The following is a 27,423-nucleotide window of genomic DNA, read 5'->3' as shown; positions in this document are numbered from 1 at the left end:
AGTGCAGCTGCTGCTACAGCTGCAGGGTATGCTATGGCTAGTACGGTTCAATCAGGCACAAAATTAAATCAGCTTTCAGCAGATCTGGCTGATGCCATCACTGTCCAAACTTCTGCTAGTACCAAGTTAAAGGGAGGGCTGATGATACTGAATCAGCGCCTTGACCTGGCAGAAGAACAGATAGGAGTTCTATACCAGATGGCCCAGTTGGGTTGTGAAAGAAAACTGGAAGCCCTGTGTATTACCAGTGTCCAATATGAAAATTTTACTTATGCAGCTAATCTGTCTAGACAGCTTTCCTTGTATCTTGCAGGAAATTGGTCTGAGGGATTCGAGGAGACTCTTGAGGCCCTGAGGGTGGCAGTTTTAAAGATCAACTCAACGCGAGTGGACCTGTCATTGACAGAGGGCCTCTCCTCCTGGATTTCATCTGCATTTTCTTATTTTAAGGAATGGGTGGGGGGGGGGGGGTTATTTGGTGTTGCCACCTGCTGTGGACTTGTGTTCATGCTTTGGTTGGTTTGCAAGCTCAGAACCCAACAAACACGTGACAAGGTTGTGATAGCTCAAGCACTTGCTGCCATTGAGCAAGGCGCCTCCCCCGAAATCTGGCTATCTATGCTCAAAAATTAGTTGACATTGGTGGCTGGCCTCTTTTATAGAGTTTGCCCTAGGTCATTTAGTAGTTACTGTCACATAGCACTGCGGTATCCAGGGACGGGCAACTTTCCTCATGCACAGATCATCCTAAGACACGGGGCCCAGTGGCGATAGGGTTACCCTCTGACAGGAAAAGCTGTGACATTGGAGGAACGACCTAAGACAGGAGCCACAGCGGATGGGCATAATTACACAGACCTAGTCCAGCCTCAATTTAATAAAATAAAAAGGGGGAGATGTGGAGAGCCGTGCGCGTGCCGCGAGCAATCACCATTATAAGATGGCGCTGGCCTCCGCTGTGACAAACTAGTAAACAAGCCTTGTGCGCAAGTGCAAGAGTGAACTCACTCCTAGTCACTGCCCATTCTCGGGGTGTAATAGTGGTGTGATGAGCGAGCAACGAATCAAGAGCTGTCACGCCACATCAGGTGCTGAAACGTCATGGCTGAGTGCTATATAAGGGACTCCATTTTCTGGGGTCGGGATCTTCCTGAGAAGTAAGCAATAAAGCTTTGCCGCAGAAGATTCCGGTTGTCCTGAGTGTGTTCTTGCCAGCGGGGACAAAAGCTCGGGATATCCTTCCGGTTTCCTTCTGTGCCCCAGAGCTAACCCTGTGCCATAGCTCTCCATACCCAAATTCCTCCCAGAGAGAACTGGTCTCCCAGGAGTGCTAACACACAAGCTTACAAGGATGAGCCATAGTAAGAGATAGCAAGACCAGCTAACACCAGAGACAACCAGATGGCAAGAGGCAAGGGCAAGAACATAAGCAACAGAAACCAAGGCTACTTGGCATCATCAGAACCCAATTCTCCCACCAGAGTGAACCCTGGATACCTCAACACACCAGAAAAGCAAGACTCTGATTTAAAAATCACATCTCATGATGATGACAGAAGGCTTTAAGAATGACATAAATAACTCCCTCAAAGAAATACAGAAGAACACAGGCAAACAGGTAGAAACACTTAAAGAGGAAACACATAAATCCCTTAAAGAATTACAGAAAAACACAACCAAACAGGTGAAGGAATTGAACAAATTGAACAAAACCATCCAGAATATAAAAATGGAAATAGAAACAATAAAGAAATCACAAAGGGTGACAACTCTGGAGATAGAAAACCTAGGAAAAGATCAGGAGTCATAGATGCAAGCATTAGCAAGAGAATACAAAAGATAGAAGAGAGAATCTCAGGTGCAGAAGATAACATAGAAAACATTGACACAACAGTCAAAGAATAGGCAAAATGCAAAAAGCTCCTAACCCAAAACATCCAAGAAATTCAGGACACAATGAGAAAACCAAAACTAAGGATAAATAGTATAGAAAAGAGTGAAGATTCCCAAGTTAAAGGGCCAGTAAATATCTTCAACAAAGTTATAAAAGAAATCTTCCCATACCTAAAGAAAATGCAAAATGCAAAAAGCTCCTAACCCAAAACATCCAGGAAATCCAGGACAGTGAGAAGACCAAACCTAAAGATAATAGGTATAGAAGAGAGAGAACATTACCAACTTAAAAAGCCAGTAAATATCTTCAACAAAATTATAGACAAAAACTTCCCTAACTTAAAGAAACAGATGCCTTGAGATTCCACATCACACCAGTCAGAATGGCTAAGATCAAAAACTCAGGTGACAGCAGATGCTGGTGAAGATGTGGAGAAAGAGGAACACTTCTTCATTGCTGGTTTGATTGCAAGCTGGTACACTCTGGAAATCAGTCTGGCAGTTCCTCCGAAAATTGGACATAGTACTACCTGAGGACCCAGATGTCCCACTCCTGGGCATATATACCCAGAAGATGCTCCAACATGTAATAAAAACACACACTCTACTATGTTCATAGCAGCCAAATTTATAATAGCCAGGAGATGGAAAGAACCCACATGTCCCTCAACAGAGAAATGGATACAGAAAATGTGGTACATTTACACAATGGAAAACTACTCAGCTATTAAAAACAATGGCTTCATGAAATTTGCAGGGAAATGGATGGGTCTAGCAAATATCCTTCGTGAGTTAATTTGGTCACAAAAGACCACACATGGTATGTACTCACTGTTAAGTGGATATTAGGCAAAGAGCATGGAATACCTATGATACAACTCACAGACCACATGAAGCTCATGAGGAAGATATTTTGGTCCTACTTAGAAGGGGGAAAAAATAATCATGGAAAGGGACTTGGGAGGAAGAGGGGAGGGAGAGGGGGAAAAGAGGAAGAATCAGGTATGGGAGGAGATGGAGGAGATGTACAGAGGGTCAGGAAATTGAACAGAGGTGTGTAGCAATGGGGGATGGAGAACTGGGGGTAGCAACTGGAAAATCCCAGGAAATACAGGGACAAAGAATGGAACAGAGACTAAAGGAAAAGCCAGTCAGAGACTGCCCCACCTGGAGATCCATCCCATATGCCCGCACCAAACCCAGACACTATTGTTGAAGCCAAGAAGTACTTGTTGACAAGAGCCTAATATAGCTGTCACCTGAGAGGCTCTGCCAGAGCCTAATCAATAAAGATGCAGAGGCTCACAGCCAACCATTGGACTGAGCACAGAAACCTCAATGGAGGAGTTAGCAGAAGGCGCCTTATCTGGCATCAACAGGAGGGAAGGCCCTTGGTCCTGTGAAGGCTTGATGCCCCAGTGTAGAGGAACGCTAGGGCAGTGAGGCAGGAGTGGGTAGGTGCATGGGGAAGCACCCTCATAGGAACAGGGAAAGGGGGGATGGGATAGGAGTTTGCAGAGGGGAAACCTGGAAAGGGGGTAACATTTGACATGTAAATAAACAAACTATCCAATTAGAAAATAATAAGTGATTGACAAACTGTCCAGATTAAAATAAAAAAAAAATCACTTAATCTCAACTTGGATTGTTTTCCGATTTATGTAAGTTAAAAAGCAATAAACAGCAAAACAAATCAAAACAAAACAAAAAAACAAACAAACCAAAAAAAAAAAAAAACAAAGCAAGTGCTGGCTTTTGCAGCACAAATACTAAATTACAATGATACAGAGAAATTAGGAAAGTTCCTGCACAAGGATGACATGCAAATTCCTGAAGAAAATGCAATCAACAAAACCCCTAAAATTCCAGTTGTGAAGTAGCAAAAAAATAATTGTATGGTTGGGGTCACTTATAACCACAACAGCAGAATTAGATGGGTTGAGAACCACTGGCCTAGGTGAAGCCTCCATAGCTGCTTTGTATACTGTGCAGGAAAATTAACACCCTTGGTTTCACAGGGAGAAGGGGAGCTAATGGCAGTTTCAAGAACTTCTCAACTTACAGCTACTAGTGTCAGAAATTACAGAGGTCTTCTGCACTTCTCCACAATATATGGAATGATACATATCTGTATTCTCCATTTTCTTTTAGATGAAACTATGGTGGCTTACAGAGTACAGCAAATTTATGACACTGTAGCTCTATTTCTGCTCATTTGCCCAGTAGTGAAAATTATCAACGACAGGGAGAATGGCTCTTCAGATTTCGTCTCTCAACTTTGTATTTTTAAAAAAATTTGATTTATAATAGAAAAATCAAATGTTATAGACAAAAACATAATTTTAGATTTACGGGCTGTATTTCATTCTTACATTTTAAGTTATTTTAAATCCTTTTAAGAACAAAATAAAGATAAGCTGAGTTTTAGACCTAAAAGGTCTGGACAAGTCACCATGAAGTAAAGCTAAGATGAATATTAAAGACGTTAAATATAAATTTCAGTTAAATGTTTTTTGATTTGGGGGCTGTTTGTTTGTTTGTTTGTTTGTTTTTAACCAGGTCTGTTACTTACAGAATCCTTGAGGTAGACATCCAATACTCCGGTTCCATCATCAAACGTGAAAGTCATAACAAACACATACTGTAGAGGTACAATGCCCAGAACTAGTGAGGAGAAAAAAACCACATTATTCCAAGTTGCTAGATTTTCTATAAGGTAAAAGCAAAAGTGGTTTATGATAGTGCATAGGAGTGGATAATGTTTACTGAGAGTATTATAAGAAAAAGAAAGCTTTCTTATCCTGGACCAATTTATGAAAGCTGCCAAATAACAGAATCACTTTGGAATACTCCACCATATTTATATAAGAGTAGTCTCATGACATAAAGAATTGTATCCTAATACTAGGTAGAAACAACAACAAATGATTAATACGATGTAACTTACTGCAAGTTACTTATATTAAAAATAAAATGGAAATCATAGAATATTGTTGAAAGCAATACAAAGTTTACTACTGTTAAGTTTATTCCCCTTCGTCATATGAGTAAAGTATTCTTTATTACTATTATTAATATTATTATCATTATTACTAACAGAGATGTAATCTGGTTGAAAGAAAAACCATGACAAAATCTTGGGTTCCATAATTTGCTAGGATGAGGAAGAATGAATAAGTTGGAGATACCAAACGTATGAGAATTTGCAGTTAAGGAAAACACCTTTTGTCAGGAGTTGAAAACATTCATGGATGTATGGAACATTCTATTACGTTCTGTATACATTGCCCATATTCCACTACAAAGATGAATTAAGGGGGCAAGTCAAAACACTATGTTGGAGCATAGAACCAATTGCAGTATGCAAAAGCCGAAAGACAGGATAGTTGTTTCAGAAGGTCTTAGTTATACTGAAGCAACCCTAAGGAGACTGAAATTCAAAACAACAGAGCACATGAAACGGCATTGCCCATCTCAACAGGAGAAACTCATGCAAAGTAACATGGGGTCCTAGTGGCCAAAAGTATGATATAGTTGTACCATGAGACAAAAAGATATCATGAGAAAACACATATATACATGTTTAGAAAACAAAAATTCAGTCTAGAGGAAATGAGCTGAGGATCCAGTTTCATGAAATAAGAATTCTCAATGTATTTTGAGTTGTCCAAATTAAACCTACAGCTGTCAATGGCTATGAAGGGCAAACTTTGAAAAAATGTTGGCAAAATGGGCATTTACTGAGGAGACAAAAAATAATAATAATAATAATCCTAAGTGTGGGAACGTAACAAAAGGTGGTAGAGAACTTGGCTTGAAAATATAGACTCAATGGAAGCACAATATTGTGAGATCTACAAAGAGTGGCTGTTCTTATGGAAAAGAAAATATATAAATCTAGTAGGCAGAACACTACTAGTAGAAGACCTAGCTTCACAATTAAGGATAATCTAAAAGTTAATAGGAAAAGCTTTAAGTACATGCCTTACAATGTACCCTTCTAGAAGCTAAAAACAAAGGCTAGGTAACCAATCATGTGTACAACAGAGACTCCTATGTGCTAGCTAAAGACTTGGGAGGACAGCAACAGCCATCTCAACAACTGTTCTAACACTAAGTATGGATCATAAAGATTTTCTCAGGATCTGAATTTGTGATCAATAATTAAATTGAAAACAAGTGGTCAAGTATTGAAATATGATTATAATTAAAAGGCTTGAAAATGATAGCAAGTATTTTAAATAGTCAGCCCTTATTTTATTATTACAATTGTTGCTAACAGATGTCAGTTAAAAGCTAAGATAATTGTGCCATAAGTATTCAAAAATACTGAAATACAAATTAGTGAGATGACAGAATTAAAACTATAGGATACAAAAAAACTACCTTACCTTCTGCCACAGAGGAAGGAATCCATAGTCTTTTATTAGGAATGATACTTAAGTTTTGTATGGTTTTCAAGTTTGAGCACTGTTTACATCTGAAGGGAATAAGAAAAAAATAGTAAGTATTTAAATACATAAAATTCAGTTAGTAGTCACTGATAAGTGAATATTAGGCAAAGAGCGTGAAATACCTATGATACAACTCATGGACCACATGAAGCTCAAGAGGAAGGAAGACCAATGAGTGGATGCTTCAGTCCTACTTAGAAGGGGGAACAATATAATCAAGAGAAGTAGAGGGTGAGAGGAACTTGGGAGGAAGGGGGGAGAGAGGGGAAAAAGAGAGGAAGAATCAGGTATGGGAGGAGATGGAGGAGATGTACAGAGGGTCAGGAAATTGAACAGAGATATATAGCAATGGAGAATGGGGAGCTGGGGGGTAGCAACCAGAAAGTCCCAGATGCCAGGAAAGCAAGAACCTCCCAGGACCCCACAAGGATGACATTAGCTGAAATACCCCACAAAGGGGAGGGAGAACCTGTTGAGACCATATCCAGAGGTTAGGCATGGCCCCTGTTTGAGGGATGGGTTCACCTACCCATCTCCAAAATTTTAACCCAGAATTGTTCCTGTCTAAAGGAAATACAGGAACAAAGAGTGGAACAGAGACTGAAGGAAGAGGGGGAGTGAAAATGGCATGATGCTATGGTATGAGGCGTCTCAAAGCACAGGGTCTCCAAGGTGAGTGTCTCCTCAGAACTACAGGGCGCTTGACTTCGCCCTTCCAAGGCAGAATCATGGACTCCACACTCTGTCAGCTTTCAGTGGCAGGAAGTCTGCAAGGCACTGGCTCAGCCACTGAGCTCACTTATTTGTACCTCTCTAATGTCCCCTTAGCTATGAGAGCCTAAATTCCTGTAGAAGAAACAAATTTAGCTTGTGACTTAGAAAACATTGTAAGCCTTCTATGTTGTACCCAGAATATTTAGATCTATAGAAATGTACAAGGAAAATTGAGTACAGATGCTCTAGAACTTAAAACTGGGTACACCAATTCACATAACTTACTGATTAGTATATACACAGCTGTGGACCCTCATAATCCAGGAATCCACAGAGAGCTCTAGTTTGTCACTCCCTAGCATGTGACTGTTGCACCCCACAACAACAGACTAGAAAAGATCAAATTCTGTGCCACAATCATTATAGCTTAAGGACTTTGTGTAAGTAGAAACTGGCACAATTAAGTCTCAACTGAGCATGGAGGAAGGTAAGCAATAGCAGCCAAGCAAGGGAGGGTAGGGAAAAGAGACACAGCTGAATTGCCCCGATACCCCAAAGGAACACACACCCATAGTGACACACCTTCCCTCGGATGAGGAATGGTGCTGTGAGATCTAGGAGCTCCAGGTCCTCAGGGCCAGACCGCACAGGGATCACACTGTGAAACATGCTCGACAGTCTAGAGATTTCACAGAGCCAGCCTCCTGGTAAAAAAGGGAAAAAAAAGAAATTCTTTAGCAGCACACAGAGAATCAGGACAAGATATAGGCTGTAACATGGGGGACACAGCAAGCATTACAAAGAAATGCACATAATAGAGAGTTCAAATTTCGAAGAAAATTTAAACTTTACATGACAAAAAAAATATGAAGTTACAAATAATTAGATGCAAAAAGAAGAAGAAGAAACAGCACAATTCCAATCTCAAAGTTGTCATGTTAACATGCCTTTTCATGGCTCCTTTCTCTGACTCAGGTATCTTTAGTTGAGAATGTTCATCCTAGTATTATGACCCAACAGTGAAACCCAGAGGCTACAATACCGACAGCTTCACATAAGCAACTAGTCAACATAATAGATCCACTGAGTTGATTTTATTACAGACAGGAATGCAATAAAGTACTGAAATAAACATGAGTTTAATACATAATTTGAAAATGTAATTCAAATAGGTGTATGTGCTCATATATATTTGAATCTAGTATTCTGTCTTGAGAAATTTAATTAACAGTACATTTACTTCATAAGTAGTAGGTACACATAAGTTAACAATAGAGAAACATACAAAATAATATTTAAAACACCCATTACCAAGTGTCCTACCTTCAATCAAAACTAGACATTCACTTGAGTGTGGAAGGATGCCATCATTCTTTACAAAATGGACCGCAACCTGCCGTCCTCCTTGACCTTCAGTGGTCCAGACTTCTGAGTCATACAATGGTGTATCCTGCAGCTTGCTGTCTGGGGCTGTAGCTGTAGCATCTTGCAAAATTTTATCCACATTTTCCTCAGATGGAATTTCTTGCCTAAAATGATTGATAACAAAATATCAGCAAACAATGTAGGTATATTCGCAACAATTCTAATTTAATAAATTACTCAAAAAGAAAACTGGTTTAGGGGCTGAAGAGATAACTCAGTGGTTAAAAGCATGTGCTTCTCCTGCAGAGAACCAAAGTTCATTTCTCAGCATCCACATGGTAACTTAAAGCCATTTGTAGCTCTAGCTCTGAACTTTGTGGGCACAATATAAACACATGTAGGAAAAACACTCACACATAAACACAAGTAATCTAGAATGAATTCTTATTCTATTTTACACTATCTTATATGCAGATTAAACCAGATAAACTTTCCTAAATTAAGGAGATAATTCATTTTCCAGATTTAACACATTTCACTCAATAGGTTTTTAACATTTTATGGGTAGGTAAATACATACCATAAGCACAGAGATTGTATCTGTGCAGGTTCATACGTGCCATAGTGCATGTGTAGAGGAGAAAGGACAATTTCCTACAATGTTGGTCACAAGGACTTTACACAGGTCATCAGGCTTGGCAGCAGGTGTCTTCACCTGGTCATCCACCTCTCTGGCTCAAACCAAGTGTAACATGCAAGATGACCTACAGTTATTCCCAGTCCCAATCCCTTGTCCTTTACACATAGCCATGTCTTCAACCCAATGAATCTCACCATCACAGGGAAACTAAAGCATTATTAGCTTCACTTAATTTTGATAATTAGTCATTCACACGAGTTGAATAAACTACCATGCAATAAAAACACCATGGCTTGGAATTAAAAGACTAAAGTGCTTATCATGATTCTGTTACCAACTGGGTTTGCAAGTTTACGTAATCACTTATCCTTTCAAAGACACATATTTGTCTAGACGGAAATCATAGCATAGTTTTATTCTTGAAGAACAGTACTGTGGCATTAAATGAAATATAATCTGGTACTGTTTTACAAATTACCTAAATCTTCATGACACTCTGAGTTTAATCACATGCATAAAAAACAGATTCCTCAATGTATTGTTTTTGTTTTTGTTTTCCTTTTGCAATCTAGGCCCTTTATTTCTTTTCTGTACATTAGGCCATGAAATCATACGCCTTGTACTCTAGCAGCTCAGGCTCCTTCCATTAGTCCTGACGAAGTGTACCTCTCTGGGTAGCACAGGTTAGCACTTCATCTGAACCCAGGTGACCTGGTCTCCTTGGCTTCCTCTTTCTTCTGAACGTTCTCCTTCACCTGCTTCAGGAAGCTGTCTCAGCTCTTCAAGTGCTTGAAGTGTTCCATTGCAACACTGATCCTTTTGGCCAGAATCTCGACATTAACCTGCTTGTTTACAATGATGCCAACCTACAGCATGCTGAGTGACAGACATAACAGACTCTTCCACTTTGGACAATGTAACATTCATGGGGCATTCCTATTTGAACAGTGCCCATTCCCTACATGTCTATAATATCACTCTTCTTGTACATGCACACAATTCCTAAAAGGTCTAGAGAACACAGTGAATGCCACTCCTCTTTCCCTTTGTGTCGGAGTTTTTGTTGAGTTATTGGAAGATGCCTGCTGTGGCCCAGATATCTCAGTTTTGTTTTACGTTTTAAATTGGATATTTTCTTTATTTACACTTCAAATGTTATCCCCTTTCCCAGTTGTCCCCCCCCCGCCCCCAAAACTCCCTAACCCATCCCCCCCACACTTCTGAAGATGTTCCTCCATCCACCCACCCACTCCCACCTCCCTGCTCTGTCACTCCCCTACACTGGGGCATCAAGCCTTCACAGGACCAAAGGCCTCTTCTCCCACTGATGCCTGACAAGGCCATCCTCTGCTACATATGCGGCTGGAGGCAATGGGTCCCTCGATGTGTACTCTTTGGTTGGTGGTTTGGTCCCTGGAAGCTCTGGGAGGTCTGGTTGGTTGATATTGTTATTCTTCCTATGGGGTTGCAAACCCCTTCAGCTCCTTCAGTCCCTTCTCCAACTCCTCCACTGGGGATCCTGTGCTCAGTCCAATGGTTGGCTGCGAGCATCCGCCTCTATATTTGTCAGACTCTGGCAAAGCCTCTCAGGAGACAGCTATATCAGTCTCCTGTCAGCAAGCACTTCTTGGCATCCACAACAGTGTCTGGGTTTGGTGACTGTATATGGGATAGATCCCCAGGTGGGGCAGTCTCTGGATAGCCTTTCCTTCAATATCTGCTCCACACTTCATCTCCATATTTCCTCCCTTGAGTATTTGTTCACCCTTCTAACAAGGACTGAAGCATTTGTACTTTGGTCTTCCTTCTTCTGAAGCTTCATGTGGTCTGTGAATTGTATCTTGGTATTCCAAGCTTTTAGGCTAATATCTACATATCAGTTAGTGCATACCATGTGTGTTCTTTTGTGACTGGGTTACACTTTTACCATGAAGGTATGTTGAATTTTGTCAAATGCTTTCTCAGCATCTAATGAGATGATCATGTGCGTCCCCCCCTTTGGATATCTCAGTTTTTATTAAAAGAATTTAATGATTAACTTTCTTCTCAATCACTATAGTTTCAATTTTTGAGAGGCAAAAAAAATGCTTAAATTACCCTAGAGAGATATTAATAATATGCAAATACACAAATATGTAGATATCTATGTGACAGCACAACAGAGTGAAAGCCTGACGGATGCTATACCAATGAGGATGATTGTGCACCTCCTGCAATTTCTAAAATGCCACTCTGTGTTTTGAGGCACTATGGTACATTGTATTGAAACAAAAAACAGGACTTGAAACTCACTATGTAAACATGTTTGGAGATGAATATATATTAGTAAGAATTAAAAAGTTCTATATATTTAAGTATTTACATAATAACTGATGTTTGGAATGAAGGCATTATAGTTGTTAAGCATGACACAACTTTTGACTGGCATCTATCATACCTACTAAACATTAGATTTAAAGCATGAAAGTACCTATTTTTACTTGTTATTTATTACTAAGAACAACTCAAAAAGATTTAAATATTTTCCCTTTCATTAGCATTATTTAAAAATACTATAAATTAAATCATATTTTATTCATTTCTCAGGACTTAAAACCACACACACACACAAACACACACATACATATGGGCATACATATATACAAACAATATGACATGAAAATACTTTTTTTTTTCATTTTAGAAAATACTTACAATAAATGGCATTTAGGACAAAAAAGTTTAACAGACTGAGGAAGTCTTCTGGGCTTGTAAGATCTTAGCTTTGCTCTGATTCGATATTGTCGAGGAGCTCTTTGCTTCAAAATGTCACACAATGATGTCTTCTCTAAATAATGGTAACCTGTAAGTGCTGTAAAAAAATTGTTACATTAAGCCAGAGTAAATAAAGAATGGGGTCTTAGGTATGTTCAGCATGAATTTCCATAAAGCAAATATATACCATAAAATCAAATATATTTTGGCTATTTTAACAATATTTCCAGATGTGCATCTAGGCCCATGAATGCAGAGGCAAGAACATAACAGGTACCCTGGTGCTGAATTACTGAGGGATATTTTAATTATAAAATGTATATGTAAGTATTTCTATATGGGACTAGTAGAAATTCTCAGGAAATTCTAAGGGAAAGCAGTGGGGTTTACTTCAGCAAGAAAATGAATTGATACCTGTATTAAAAACTGCCAATCTCTTAGACAACCTGTGCCAGACAACAGCTTACTTTCTAACTGGAATTTGATTACGAGATGTTGACAAAACACATTTGTTAAACATCAGGTGTCACATGGGCTCTTGATCTGTATTGAACTTTCCTTTTATCAGGAGTTAGAACCTGAGAATGGAAGGGTCACTAGGAGAACCCAATTATCACAGTGAGGCACAAAGTTTGAAAGAAAGGGGATTTATTTTGTAGGTAGAAAGGGGAGATGACTGGGGAATGTGGAAGGGGGTAAGAACTTAGAACCACAACAGCAGAGAAACATAAGAACAGAGCAAATGACTGGGAAAGAGAAACCTGCAAGGTTTCAAGTGGGTGGAATGAGTTTACTCGAAATAGCTGAGTGATGCAGGTGATAGGTAGGCAGCCTTCTGAATATTCTAGGTTGAAACTCCCCTCTTCTAGAAAACAGAATTTGAGCTTAGCCAAGCAAGGTTCAGACATCCAGGTAAATATGTTCTGTTCACAGCTTTAATGCAACAAAACCCTCACAAACATCTCCTTTGCGTTGTAAATGGCTGAGCACTTACAGTGAAATAACTCCCCTGCTGGGCACACCTGACAAATCTAAAATAAAATAAAATCCTTGCTTCACTTCACATTCTAGGGTAATATGTTAGAAGTTTTACACTTTCTATTACTTTCAAACGTCAAGAAAAGCTGTGATACTGTAAAGACTTCCTGAATACACTTTAAAACAATTCACCAATAATTTTATACTGGCACATTAATCTATATTTTGGGTGTGCCTTTATCTCTGTCTCCCATTGAACCTGGCATTACTACATTACTGGGAACAGCCTCCAGAAAACTATGTCCTGATCCCCCGAAACACATCAGTATTTCATGAAAACAATTTATTTCCTTCACATTGTTACAGTGCTTGTTTCAAATAATTAACAGACTTAATTTACCCTGTTATGGGATTACCAAATACTTAGCCCTCTCCAAATGTCTTTTGACTTTCTGCTCTAATCCTAAACAATGCATATTTATCTTTCGTGTACTCAGATGTCAACATCAAATTATCTTTAGTCTACTTAGACTTTGCCTTATGACACTGACTTGAAAAGTGCACCTACTTATTTTGCCAAAAAATAAAAAGGTGTGGCTGGAACTTTTTCACGCTGAGATGTTGATCATGCATTTTTGGCATAGAGACTTCATATGTGACATTGTACTTCTCAATACATCTAATAAAAAGTCTATGAGAACACAAGTTCTCCTCTGGGATGGAGAACTGGTATAGTTGATTAAAGGATGTTCAACTTAGCTCTATTCTGACCTCACTCTTGTCACTAGCAGAGAGTAAATTCATTATCAAACCTTTAGAATCTAGTAGTTTAAAACCTGCTGTATCATGATTCACAATCAAAACAATAATTACCATCATGATGGCAAAATGGTGTTATATTAGTTTCATTTTTACATTTATTAGTCACTCTGCCCTATAGTTTTCCATTCAACCCATTTTATTTCCTCATTAGCAAGAAGAATTCATACATTCTGGCTTTTCTCAATGAATTCTAACCCATCACTAACATTGCTTTGATGATGATCACAATGTTCCAGATTTGATATTCTCTATTAGCCAACAATGTGTTTAATTTCTAGAAATTCAGGATGTTCTTGACTTATCTCTAATTCCCTTGTCCTAACTATGGAATCTTGTTTTTTTCTCCAGAGATGCATAGACTATTTTCATCAGCCAAGATCTGTATATGTACTATGTATGCTTACTGCTCCTGCAGGTCACTGCCTCTGCATGGTAAACCTGCAAGAATTTCTGTATAATATCTAAAACTTCAGAATAAGTCATGTTCTATTCCAATAAAACAGGAGATTTTAGTGTTATATTCCAAATTTACATCCTTTCTACAACAGAAGAAACTCGTTCTATAAAGCATATATATATTTAACAAACTATTTAATGAAATTCTGATCACAATTTTTTTACATAAAAAGCTTTTTACCAACTTAACTGAAATAATAAGGATATGTCTGAAAGATATGTACTATTACTGCTAATATTAAACTTTATGAGAATAGGGTAGAGAGTTTCTTATAAATACAATGTTAACATAGTATATAATTTTATTAAAATTAATGTCAGAGTAGAAGTTATACCATTAAGCTAAGAACACACCTGATATCATGAATTTTATAAATTTTAATAGTATGTAACTTAAAATACATATTAATTATAGAAAAATTCATACGTATGAATTCTATCAAAACCACTGTAGGATGAATCATGGAAATAAAAGCTAAATACAAACACTGAGTGTCCCCAGGAGGATCTACTGCCACTGATGAGTATGACAGGACTGGCTCAGAAATATACAGACAGGTATTTACATGTCAGTGACTACACTGGAAAAGGTCTTGGAGACTGCATTAGTTAGGGAAGCAGAAACCGGCATGAGTAGGGCCACAGTAGGGACACGGATCTAAAAGCATATCTCCTGATGATGGTAGAGGACTTCAAGAAGGACTTTAATAACACACTTAAAGAAATACAAAGAAACACTGGTAAACAGGTAGAAGACAGTAAAGAGGAAGCACAAAAATCCCTTAAAGAATTGCAGGAGAACACTGCTAAAGAGTTACAAATCCTTAAAGAAAAACAGGATAACCTAATCAAACAGGTAGAAGTCCTTAATGAAAAACAGGAAAACACATGCAAACAGATGAGGGAAATGAACAAAACGATACTAGACCTAAAAAGGGAAGTAGACACAATAAAGAAAACCCAAAATGAGGCAACACTGGAGATAGAAACCTTAGGAAAGAAATCTGGGACCATAGATGTGAGCATCAGCAACAGAATACAAGAGATGGAAGAGAGAATCTCAGGTGCAGAAGATTCCATAGAGAACATCGGCACAACAATCAAGGAAAATGTAAAATGCAAAAAGATCCTAAATCAAAACATCCAAGAAATACAGGACACAATGAGAAGACCAAACCTACAGATAATAGGAGTGGATGAGAATGAAGATTTTCAACTCAAAGGACCAGCAAACATCTTCAACAAAATTATAGAAGAAAACTTCCCAAATCTAAAGAAAGAGATGCCCATGAACATACAAGAAGCCTACAGAACTCCAAATAGACTGGACCAGAAAAGAAATACCTCCCGACACATAATAATCAGAACAACAAATGCTCTAAATAAAGATAGAATACTAAAAGCAGTAAGAGAAAAAGGCCAAGTAACATATAAAGGCAAGCCTATCAGAATTACACCAGATTTTTCACCAGAGACTATGAAAGCCAGAAGATCCTGGACGGATGTTATACAGACACTAAGAGAACACAAATTCCAGCCCAGGCTACTATACCCAGCCAAACTCTCAATTAACATAGATGGAGAAACCAAAGTATTCCACGACAAAACCAAATTCACACATTATCTCTACACGAATCCAGCCCTTCAAAGGATAATAACAGAAAAAAACCAATACAAGGACAGGAACCACGCCCTAGAAACTACAAGAAGGTAATCCCTCAACAAACCTAAAAGAAGACAGCCACAAGAACAGAATGCCAACTTTAACAACAAAAATAACAGGAAACAAATACTTTTCCTTAATATCTCTTACTATCAATGGACTCAACTCCCCGATAAAAAGACATAGACTAACAAACTGGCTACACAAACAAGACCCAACATTTTGCTGCTTACAGGAAACTCATCTCAGAGAAAAAGATAGACACTACCTCAGAATGAAAGGCTGGAAAACAATTTTCCAAGCAAATGGTAGGAAGAAACAAGCTGGAGTAGCCATTCTAATATCTGATAAGATTGACTTCCAACCCAAAGTCATTAAAAAAGACAGGGAGGGACACTTCATACTCATCAAAGGTAAAATCCTCCAAGAGGAACTATCAATCCTGAATATCTATGCTCCAAATACAAAGGCAGCCACATTCATTAAAGAAACTTTAGTAAATCTCAAAGCACACATTGCACCTCATACAATAATAGTGGGAGACTTCAACACACCACTTTCACCAATGGACAGATCGTGGAAACAGAAACTAAACAGAGACACAGTGAAACTAACAGAAGTTATGAATCAAATGGATCTGGCAGATATCTACAGAACATTCTATCCTAAAACAAAAGGATATACCTTCTTCTCAGCACCTCATGGTACTTTCTCCAAAATTGACCACATAATTGGTCACAAAACAGGCCTTAACAGATACAAAAATATTGAAATTGTCCCATGCATCCTATCAGATCACCATGGACTAAGGCTGATCTTCAATAACAAAATAAATAATAGAAAGCCAACCTTCACGTGGAAACTGAACAACACTCTTCTCAATGATACCTTGGTCAAGGAAGGAATAAAGAAAGAAATTAAGGACTTTTTAGAGTTCAATGAAAATGAAGCCACAACATACCCAAACTTATGGGACGCAATGAAAGCATTTCTAAGAGGAAAACTCATAGCTCTGAGTGCCTCCAAAAGGAAACTAGAGAGAGCACACATTAGCAGCTTGACAACATACCTAAAAGCACTAGAACAAAAGGAAGCAAATTCACCCAAGAGGAGTAGACGGCAGGAAATAATCAAACTCAGGGGCGAAATCAACCAAGTGGAAACAAGAAAAACTATTCAAAGAATCAACCAATCAAGGAGCTGGTTCTTTGAGAAAATCAACAAGATAGATAAACCCTTAGCCAGACTCACTAGAGGGCACAGGGAAAGCATCCTAATTAACAAAATCAGAAATGAAAAAGGAGACATAACAACAGATCCTGAAGACATCCAAAACACCATCAGATCCTTCTACCAAAGGCTATACTCAACAAAACTGGAGAACCTGGATGAAATGGAGAAGTTCCTAGACAGATACCAGGTACCAAAGTTGAATCAAGATCAGGTTAATGATCTAAACAGCCCTATATCCCCCAAAGAAATAGAAGCAGTCATTAATAGTCTCCCAACTAAAAAAAGCCCAGGACCAGATGGGTTTAGTGCAGAGTTCTATCAGACCTTCAAAGAAGATTTAATCCCAGTTCTTCACAAACTATTCCACAAAATAGAAACAGAAGGTACTCTACCCAACTCATTCTATGAAGCCACAATTACTCTGATACCTAAACCACAAAAAGACCCAACAAAGATAGAAAACTTCAGACCAATATCCCTTATGAATATTGATGCAAAAATCCTCAATAAAGTTCTTGCTAACCGAATCCAAGAACACATCAAAACAATCATCCATCCTGACCAAGTAGGTTTCATCCCAGGGATGCAGGGATGGTTCAATATACGGAAATCCATCAACGTAATCCAGTATATAAACAAACTCAAAGACAAAAACCACATGGTCATCTCGTTAGATGCAGAAAAAGCATTTGACAAGATCCAACACCCATTCATGATAAAAGTCTTGGAAAGATCAGGAATTCAAGGCCCATACCTAAACATGATAAAAGCAATCTACAGCAAACCAGTAGCCAACATCAAAGTAAATGGTCAGAAGCTTGAAACAATCCCTCTAAAATCAGGGACTAGACAAGGCTGTCCACTTTCTCCATACCTATTCAACATTGTACTTGAAGTCCTAGCCAGAGCAATTCGACAACAAAAGGAGATCAAAGGGATACAAATTGGAAAAAATGAAGTCAAAATATCACTTTTTGCAGATGATATGATAGTATATATAAGTGACCCTAAAAATTCCACCAGAGAACTCCTAAGCCTGATAAACAGCTTCGGTGAAGTAGCTGGATATAAAATTAACTCAAACAAATCAATGGCCTTTCTCTACACAAAGAATAAACAGGCTGAGAAAGAAATTAGGGAAACAACACCCTTCTCAATAGTCACAAATAATATAAAATATCTTGGCATGACTCTAACTAAGGAAGTGAAAGATCTGTATAATAAAAACTTCAAGTCTCTGAAGAAAGAAATTATAGAAGATCTCAGAAGATGGAAAGATCTCCCATGCTCATGGATTGGCAGGATCAACATTGTAAAAATGGCTATCTTGCCAAAAGCAATCTATAGACTCAATGCAATCCCCATCAAAATTCCAAATCAATTCTTCAACGAATTAGAAAGTGCAATCTGAAAATTCATCTGGAATAACAAAAAACCTAGGATAGCAAAAACTCTTCTCAAGGATAAAAGAACCTCTGGTGGAATCACCATGCCGGACCTAAAGCTTTACTACAGAGTAATTGTGATAAAAACTGCATGGTACTGGTATAGTGACAGACAAATAGACCAATGGAATAGAATTGAAGACCCAGAAATGAACCCACACACCTACGGTCACTTGATCTTCGACAAGGGAGCTAAAAACATCCAGTGGAAGAAAGACAGCATTTTCAACAAATGGTGCTCGCACAACTGGTTGTTAACATGTAGAAGAATGCGAATCGATCCATTCCTATCTCCTTGTACTAAGGTCAAGTCTAAGTGGATCAAGGAACTTCACATAAAACCAGAGACACTGAAACTTATAGAGGAGAAAGTGGGGAAAAGCCTTGAAGATATGGGCACAGGGGAAAAATTCTTGAATAGAACAGTAATGGCTTGTGCTGTAAGATCGAGAATTGACAAGTGGGACCTCAACATCCTTAATCATCAGGGAAATGCAAATCAAAACAACCCTGAGATTCCACCTCACACCAGTCAGAATGGCTAAGATCAAAAATTCAGGTGACAGCAGATGCTGGCGAGGATGTGGAGAAAGAGGAACACTCCTCCATTGTTGGTGGGATTACAAGCTTGTACAACCACTCTGGAAATCAGTCTGGCGGTTCCTCAGAAAATTGGACATAGTACTACCGGAGGATCCAGCAATACCTCTCCTGGGCATATATCCAGAAGATGTCCCAACCGGTAAAAAGGACACATGCTCCACTATGTTCATAGCAGCCCTATTTATAATAGCCAGAAGCTGGAAAGAACCCAGATGTCCCTCAACAGAGGAATGGATACAGAAATTATGGTACATTTACACAATGGAGTACTACTCAGCTATTAAAAAGAATGAATTTATGAAATTCCTAGCCAAATGGATGGACCTGGAGGGCATCATCTTGAGTGAAGTAACACAATCACAAAAGAACTCACACAATATGTATTCACTGATAAGTGGATATTAGCCCAAAACTTAGGATACCCAAGATATGAGATACAATTTGCTAAACGCATGAAACTCAAGAAGAATGAAGACCAAAGTGTGGACACTGTGCCCCTTCTTAGAATTGGGAACAAAACACCCAGGGAAGGAGTTACAGAGACAAAGTTCATAGCTGTGATGAAAGGATGGACCATTTAGAGACTGCCATATCCAGGGATCCATCCCATAAGCAGCTTCTAAACGCTGACACCATTGCATACACTAGCAAGATTTTGCTGAAAGGACCCAAATATAGCTGTCTCTTGTGAGACTATGCCGGGGCCTAGCAAACACAGGAGTGGATGTTCACAGTCAGCTATTGGATGTATCACAGGGCTCCCAATGGAGAAGCTAGAGAAAGTACCCAAGGAGCTAAAGGGATCTGCAACCCTATTGTTGGAACAACATGATGTACTAACCAGAACCCCGGAGCTCTTGTCTCTAGCTGCATATGTATCGAAAGATGGTCTAGTCGGCCATCAATGGAAAGAGAGGCCCATTGGACTTGCAAACTTTATATGCCCCAATATAGGGGAATGCCAGGGCCAAAAGAATGGGAATGGGTACGTAGGGAAGTGGGGGGCGCTATGGGGGACTTTTGGGATAACATTGGAAATGTAATTGAGGAAAATATGTAATAAAAATATTAAAAATTAAAAAAAAAAAAAAAAAAAGAAAAGGTCTTACTTGTAGCACAGAGCTGTTGACATCTTTCCACCTCATACAGGGAAACTAAGTCTGATTCGGAGCCTAGAGGAAGAGAAAAGGAATCACATAATCCATGTAGTTCTGTAAAACATGATTCAGAAACTTACTGTAGAACTGAAACTATAGAACTCTATCCAGAGGTACTCAAGAAAGGATAAATAAATGCCCCAATGGCTTTTTCTCCCAATATATTTGCAGATTCAACATAAGCCTAGCCAAAGTTACACAGGGTTAGTCACTAAATTTGATAGGCAACATCTCTCCTTTAAGGGGAAATGTAAGGACTTTAGTATTGAATAAGATCATGGAAGACAGAACATTAATGTATTTACACTAAATGGCTTCATGATATAGTAATCAAGAAACTATGGTACTTATTAAGTACTGAAAAACTTACAGAGCATCGAGCTTAAAATCAACCCATGGTTAGACTGTTGACAAAAACCAGGAAGGTAATTCATAAATAATACAGTATGTTTTTGTTTGTTTGTTTGTTTTTAAGAAATAGTTTTGCCACTACTACAATTAATAATGGAGGGTGTGTAGTTCATAGTACACTAATAAGTAGTACATGGAAAGGCTAAAATTAAGCTCATATTTAAACCCACTTGATGTTTTGATAGGCACTGAAGCCTTCTAAGCAATTAAAAGGAAACATGATGTTCTAACAAGAAATTCATTCATTCCTCAGTATCACTCAGCCACATCTGATGAGCTACTGACACATAATCTATCACAGATGAGTCTCAGAACTCAGTACATATAAAACCATACACACAATTCCATTAAGTTCTACAAGAATACCTTTGAGAAACTGGATGACTTATTAGCACATGGGCTACTTAAGATAAAGGAACATTTGGTCCTTTTAGAAACTGAAGCATATCATCACTGGAAAGAGAGGCCCATTGGACATGCAATCTTTATATGCCCCAGTACAGGGGAACACCAGGGCCAAAAAGTGGGAGTGGGTGGATAGGGGAGTGGAGGGGAGGGTATAGCATTGGAAATGTAAATGAGGAAAATACCTAATAAAAAATATTAAAAAAAACTGATAAGCAAAGTAGTGGCCTAGAAAATTCACATATTCAAAATTCATTTTTTCAATGAGTATGAAACATTATACAACTTCATAAATGAAGTAATCATTGTCACTCTAATTTGAAAATATGACTCTATACTTAAAAGCCCAACAATCTTAGTTTTGGATAGGGCAAGACCCATGTTTACAGTGTTACTTTAATGCAAATACAGATGAACAACTTATACACATGTATGAACTGAAAAAAGAAACGCATGAAAGAAAACATTCAAATTGTCTCATGAAATTATGAGGAAATAAACTGTCAATGTAAATTGCCCTTACTTGAAGATGTTAAACAATTCTCCACATTGTCTGATTGGTAGGTGTCATCTGAGGTCTGAATGGCTTCCAAGTCTACAGATTCTAAAGCTCTAAAATTGAAAGAACGTCAAATTGCATAACAAAGTAAATACAGTAGTTCAGCAGAGCCCTCTAAATACAGTTCATGAAATTATAAAATTGCTACATTCTAGTCAGTGGCCTGTAGCTTTTACTACATTATCCAAGAACTCTAATGCCCTCAAAATAAAAAGCACAGTTCAGAAAAGTATGATTGGAAGAGTCAGTCACTGGAATACTTTAAAGACAATCAAACAAAAAGCCTGGGGATGTAATGCTAACATTTGCAGTTAGAATATTGTCACTTGAGATTGTAAAAGTAAGTCCCATCTCCTAGAGACACAGCCTTTTAGTATGGACACAACCACCCCATCAAGGTTCTACCTGGTAACCCCTTTTAGCCTCCCCTTCTAGCTCGTTTATCTTCATTCCTTTATGAATCCACTGACATGCAGAACCCCTCGTTATCATGGACCCCAGCTGCCACACTAGATTGAGAACCACGTAAGGGACCAATATTTACCTTCTTGTCTTCCAGTTTGGTCTCTACACATACCTTTAATCCTGCTGCAGCCTGCCCACTAGAGGCACCCTTCCTCCCAGTTCACATGCCCTTGAGATTCAGGGTCTTGGCAAAGACCCAAGTTCCCAAAATTCTTCAACATCACCCCTTCCCTTCCAGCCTTTCTTTCTAGGACATCTCCATTCCCCTGTGACTCCCTGCCAACCAGAAGAACAGCTATATCTACACGAGATGCCAAAGCCATCATTACATTTAACTGGAATTCGGGACACCACAGCTGCCATACTTGGCTAGGACTTAGACTGAACAAAAGAAACGAAAGAACAGAACACCTATACAACAAAGATAAGACCAAATATCTATACCAATAAACACCTCAAATATAACTCCAGATGCCTAGGTCACACTGCAAAAACACAAGAATGAACAGCCAATACAATATGCCTCCTCCAGAAGGCAGCAACCTTAGTGCTCTGAGAAAAGTAATTTAGTCACAGCATAAAAGAAGGACTTTAAAATAGTAATCATGAATACATTCAAAGACCACTAAGATGATATAAATAAATGACTTAAAGTAGAATGTGAAAACAGTGTTGAAATATTGATAAAAATTTAAGATATGAAAGTAGAATTTAACAGAAATAATCACTAAAGAAAACCTTAACTGAAACAGAATTGGAAGAAAAAAAAAGCTAAGGATGTCGAACAAAAAAAATCTCTTAGGTAAGCCTCAACAACTGATCACAAGACATAGAAGAGAGAGAAATTTAATTCTTTAAAAAATGAGTAGATCAGCCAAAAAAAAAAAAAAAAATTCTAGGCACAAAACATTCATGAAACCAGAACACTATGAAAAGATCAAATCCATGGATAATAGGAATATATGAATGAGACACATTTTTTTCCAGAAAATTTCCCAATTTAAAGGAAGAGATGTCTGTGAAATTACAAGAAGCATACAGTACACATAGACAGGACCTGAAAAGAAACTCCTCATTATACACAATAATAAAAATTCTAAATGAACAGATCAGGAAAAAAAAAATTAAAGGCTAGAAGGAGAAAATATCAAAGATCAAGAATCACATAAAGAAAGACCTACTAGAACAACAGACTATATTCTGTTCACACTATATATAACAACAACAGATTCTAAAAGACAGAAGGACCTGGACTGAGGGATCATGGCTATCTACACAGACTACTGCACCCAATGAAACTATGAACCACAACAGAAGGAGAAAGAAAAGCATTTCACAATAAAAACAAATTTAAGCAATTTCTGTGTCCTAATCAACTTCTATGGAAGAGACTTCTATGGAACAAATATCTCAGTCAGAAGAGAAGACTAGCAATATTCAAGAAGTCACAAGGAATAAATAATTTCAGGAATTAGTCTAAACCAAGGGTACCCCACACCAATACCACAACAAAACAGCAAGAATTAACAAATACTGCTTATTAATAACTCCTCATTAATTTTCCTCAATAAAATGACAGAGACTAACCAAATAGATTAAAAAACAGGACCCATCCTTTTCTGCTTTCAAGAAACAAAATGTCAAAGGTAGATTATCACTTCAGGCAAAAGAATGGGAAAGGTATACCAAGCAAAAGAAACCAAGAAGTAATCAATATAGTTACTTTAGTATATGACAATACAGACTTCAAAGTAAAAGCAAGCAGAAGAGAAATATATATACTGTAGGGGAAAAAATTTTCATGAAGAATGAAGAGAGGAAAAGTGAAAAAATATACTGATACATTGTGAGTTACAATTATATTGAGCTAATGAAATAAAAATACTGTTAAAAGCAATTGAAGCAACCTGGGTCTCATATGACAGTGATTTTATTTTAGTTTATAGGATGGTATGTTTTCTCTTTGAAGATCCATGGGATATTTTTCCTCTAGAATCCACATGGTGTACCTTTCTCTGTACATGGTACTCACTGGAAACACACAGGGGAGAGAACTGAAATCCAAGAGTATTTCCAAAGCTGTTGTCTAAAAACAAGTCATATTCCTTAAAAGTTTAAAACATGCGACATACTACCATGCTTTAGAAGATTCATGATTTTTCACAGTAAGATTAAACAAGTTTTGCAATTCTGATATGCACTCAACTTAAGTTTTTTTGTTTGGTTGATTGGTTGGTTTTTTATATATATATATATAGATAGATTTTTTATTAGGTATTTTCTTCATTTACATTTCAAATGCTATCCCAAAATTCCCCCATACCTTCCCCTAACCCCCCGCACTCCCCTACCCACCCACTCCCACTTCTTGGAGCTGGCGTTCCCCTGTACTGGGGCATATAAAGTTTGCAATACCAAGGGCCTCTCTTCCCAATGATGGCTGACTAAGCCATCTTCTGATACATATGCAGCTAGAGACACGAGCTCTGGGGGGTACTGGTTAGTTCATATTGTTGTTCCACCTATTGGGTTGCAGACCCCTTTAGCTCCTTGAGTACTTTCTCTAGCTCCTCCATTGAGGGCCTTGTGTTCCATCCAATAGCTGACTGTGAGCATTCACTTCTGTGTTTGCCAGGCACTGGCATCGCCTCACAAGAGACAGCTATATCAGGGTCCTTTCAGCAAAATCTTACTGGCATATGCGATGGTGACTGCCTTTGGAGGCTAATTATGGGATGGATGCCCGGATGCAGCAGTCTCTAGATGGTCCATCCTTTCGTCTCAGCTCCAAATGTTGTCTCAGTAACTTCTTCCATGGGTGTTTTGTTCCCAATTCTAAGAAGAGGCAAAGTGACCACACTTTGGTCTTCGTTCTTCTTGAGTTTCATGTGTTTTGCAACATGTAACTTGGGTATTCTAAGTTTCTTGGTTAATATCCACTTATCAGTGAGTACATATCATGTGAGTTCTTTTGTGATTGGGTTACCTCACTAAGGATGATACCCTCCAGGTCCATCCATTTGCCTAGGAATTTCATAAATTCATTCTTTTTAATAGCTGAGTAGTACTCCATTGTGTAAATGTACCACATTTTCTGTATTCATTCCTCTGTTGAAGGACATCTGGGTTCTTTCCAACTTCTGATTACTATGAATAAGGCTGCTATGAACATAGTGGAACAGGTGTCCTTATTACCAGTTGGAACATCTTCTGGATATATGCCCAGGAGAGCTATTGCTGGATCCTCCGGTAGTACTATGTCCAATTTTCTAAGGAACTGCCAGACTGATTTCCAGAGTGGTTGTACAAGCTTACAATCCCACCAACAATGGAGGAGTGTTCCTCTTTCTCTACATTCTCACCAGCTTCTGCTGTCACCTGAATTTTTGATCTTAGCCATTCTGACTGGTGTGAGGTGGAATCTCAGGGTTGTTTTGATTTGCATTTCCCTGATGATTAAGGATGTTGAACATTTTTTCAGGTGTTTCTCAGCCATTCGGTATTCCTCAGGTGAGAATTCTTTGTTTAGCTCTGAGCCCCATTTTATTGGGGATATTTGATTTTCTGGAGTCCACCTTCTCAAGTTCCTTATATATATTGGATATTAGTCCCCTATCTGATTTATGATTGGTAAAGATCCTTTTGCAATCTGTTGGTGGCTTTTTTATCTTACTGAGAGTGTCTTTTGCCTTACAGAAGCTTTGCAATTTTATGAGGTCTCATTTGTCAATTCTTGATCTTACATAACAAGCCATTGCTGTTCTATTCAGGAATTTTTCCCCTATGCCCATATCTTCAAGGATTTTCCCCACTTTCTCCTCTACAAGTTTCAGTGTCTCTGGTTTTATGTGAAGTTCCTTGATCCACTTAGAATTGACCTTAGTACAAGGAGATAGGAATGGATCAATTCACATTCTTCTACATGATAACCGCCAGTTGTACCAGCACCATTTGTTGAAAATGCTATCTTTTTTCCACTGGATGGTTTTTGCTCCCTTGTCAAAGATCAAGTGACCATAGGTGTGTGGGTTCATTTCTGGGTCTTCAAGTGACCCAGTGCTGGTGCCGACCGGAAGGGACTTGTGACTCTGGTCAGGCCGAGTTTTCTGCTTCCCTAATGCTGTCTCAGGTCCCGCGCAGTTGGATTGGAACAGAAGTTGTGTTCCACTCACCAGAGGTCCTAAGAACGAGTGGAGAGTCCTCTAGGGACCTTGGGGGTATCCGCCAACTCCACGCCCAAGGTGACCCGGTATTCAACGTAAGTTTTATAGACTGGCTGGAACCTGTTCCATTGTTTGCTGCTGTACTTGGTATAGCAAACGATAAAAGAACATCAGTGACAAAAAGAAAGAACTGTTGAAAATCTTAAGCTACAATACTGGCTCTACTACATCACACTTTCCCTTTGGCTTACATATTAACCAGAAAGAATGAAAAAGAATACACACACACACACAGAAAGAGAGACAGAGACAGACAGACAAACAGACAGATAGGGACAGAGAGACAGAGCACCCAACATGGAGACAAGTTTAGGGAGATATATTCCTATGGTCTTGTCTGCCTAGACTGGGCTCAGGAGCAGATTCATGGTCCATTCTGCCTAGCAGGAACTAGGGTCCCAGTTAGATTCTCAGCAAGGCAAAGAGGAAAAACAGGAAAAAGACAAATGCCTCAAACATTACAGAAAGTGTGCTACCTTATAAATTAACCTAATGATAATCACATTTATATTTTTCTAAGCAGGGATATAAAATACTCACTTTTTCAGCTGATCCACATCATAGTTACTTTCTGGTAAGACTCTGATCCCACGACCATAACTAGTTCCTCCATGAAGATGAAATTCGAGTCTTATCAAGGAAGTTGTGGACTCTGAATTAATTGGCTGAAGTTTGGTATGGAGGCTATAGATTCTAAGGAAGCTTCCAATCTGAAAGGTATGTAAAAAGATAATTTCAGAAAAGAGATCTAATAAAAACAATTTCTGATCCCTGAAAGTTTTAGAACCGATAGAAGGTAGTAACCTCAACAAGCCAGAGCCGCATAGCCAAAGCTGCCAAGTTCTGCTGCTTCCAGGAGCTGGAACATAGATAGCCCCCTGTTCTACTACATTACTACCAGCTTTCTGTTTTCCAACTCCTTCACTGTCTAAGCTTGGCTATCCTGGAACTTGCTCTGTAGACTGACTTTGAACACAGAGATCTGCATGCCAGTCTACTGAGCACTGGAATTAAAGGTGTGGACCACACCTGGATTTAAGTTTTTCTTCACCTAGAAATTGCTCTGTTTTGGACTGCACTAGAACTCAGATATCTGCTTGTCTTTGCCTCCTGGGATTAAAGGCTTATTCTACCATACCTGGACCTAAACTTAGGTAGGTGGGACCTTGCCCCAAGGTCACCA

General features: G+C 38.6%; 1 protein-coding gene and 1 non-coding gene across 4 annotated transcripts in view; one reads left to right on the top strand and one right to left on the bottom strand.

Annotated features, from left to right (window-relative positions):
• The window catches only part of LOC110283827 (protection of telomeres protein 1-like), a 62,879-nt gene that overhangs the window by 11,498 nt on the left and 23,958 nt on the right, over positions 1 to 27,423 (bottom strand). For all 3 annotated transcript variants that reach the window (XM_029471541.2, XM_021149361.3, XM_029471542.2), the window contains exons 8-15: positions 26,781 to 26,950; positions 21,517 to 21,605; positions 20,130 to 20,192; positions 11,761 to 11,917; positions 8,385 to 8,590; positions 7,630 to 7,765; positions 6,285 to 6,373; positions 4,466 to 4,557 (exon numbers count right to left, since the gene is read on the bottom strand). In XM_029471541.2, the coding sequence (XP_029327401.1) occupies positions 4,466 to 4,557; positions 6,285 to 6,373; positions 7,630 to 7,765; positions 8,385 to 8,590; positions 11,761 to 11,917; positions 20,130 to 20,192; positions 21,517 to 21,605; positions 26,781 to 26,950 (1,002 nt within the window). The remainder of the gene's footprint in view (positions 1 to 4,465; positions 4,558 to 6,284; positions 6,374 to 7,629; positions 7,766 to 8,384; positions 8,591 to 11,760; positions 11,918 to 20,129; positions 20,193 to 21,516; positions 21,606 to 26,780; positions 26,951 to 27,423) is intronic.
• On the top strand, positions 3,639 to 3,743 carry LOC115029834 (U6 spliceosomal RNA). Its single transcript, XR_003835391.1, has one exon. It is a non-coding gene; the product is annotated as a U6 spliceosomal RNA (small nuclear RNA).

The sequence above is a fragment of the Mus caroli genome, unplaced genomic scaffold (assembly GCF_978045245.1).
Source record: "Mus caroli unplaced genomic scaffold, Mus_caroli_1 scaffold_18, whole genome shotgun sequence".
Lineage (NCBI taxonomy): Eukaryota > Metazoa > Chordata > Mammalia > Rodentia > Muridae > Mus > Mus caroli.
Note: the sequence above shows the minus strand (reverse complement) of the source record. Positions and strands in the feature narration are given on the sequence as shown.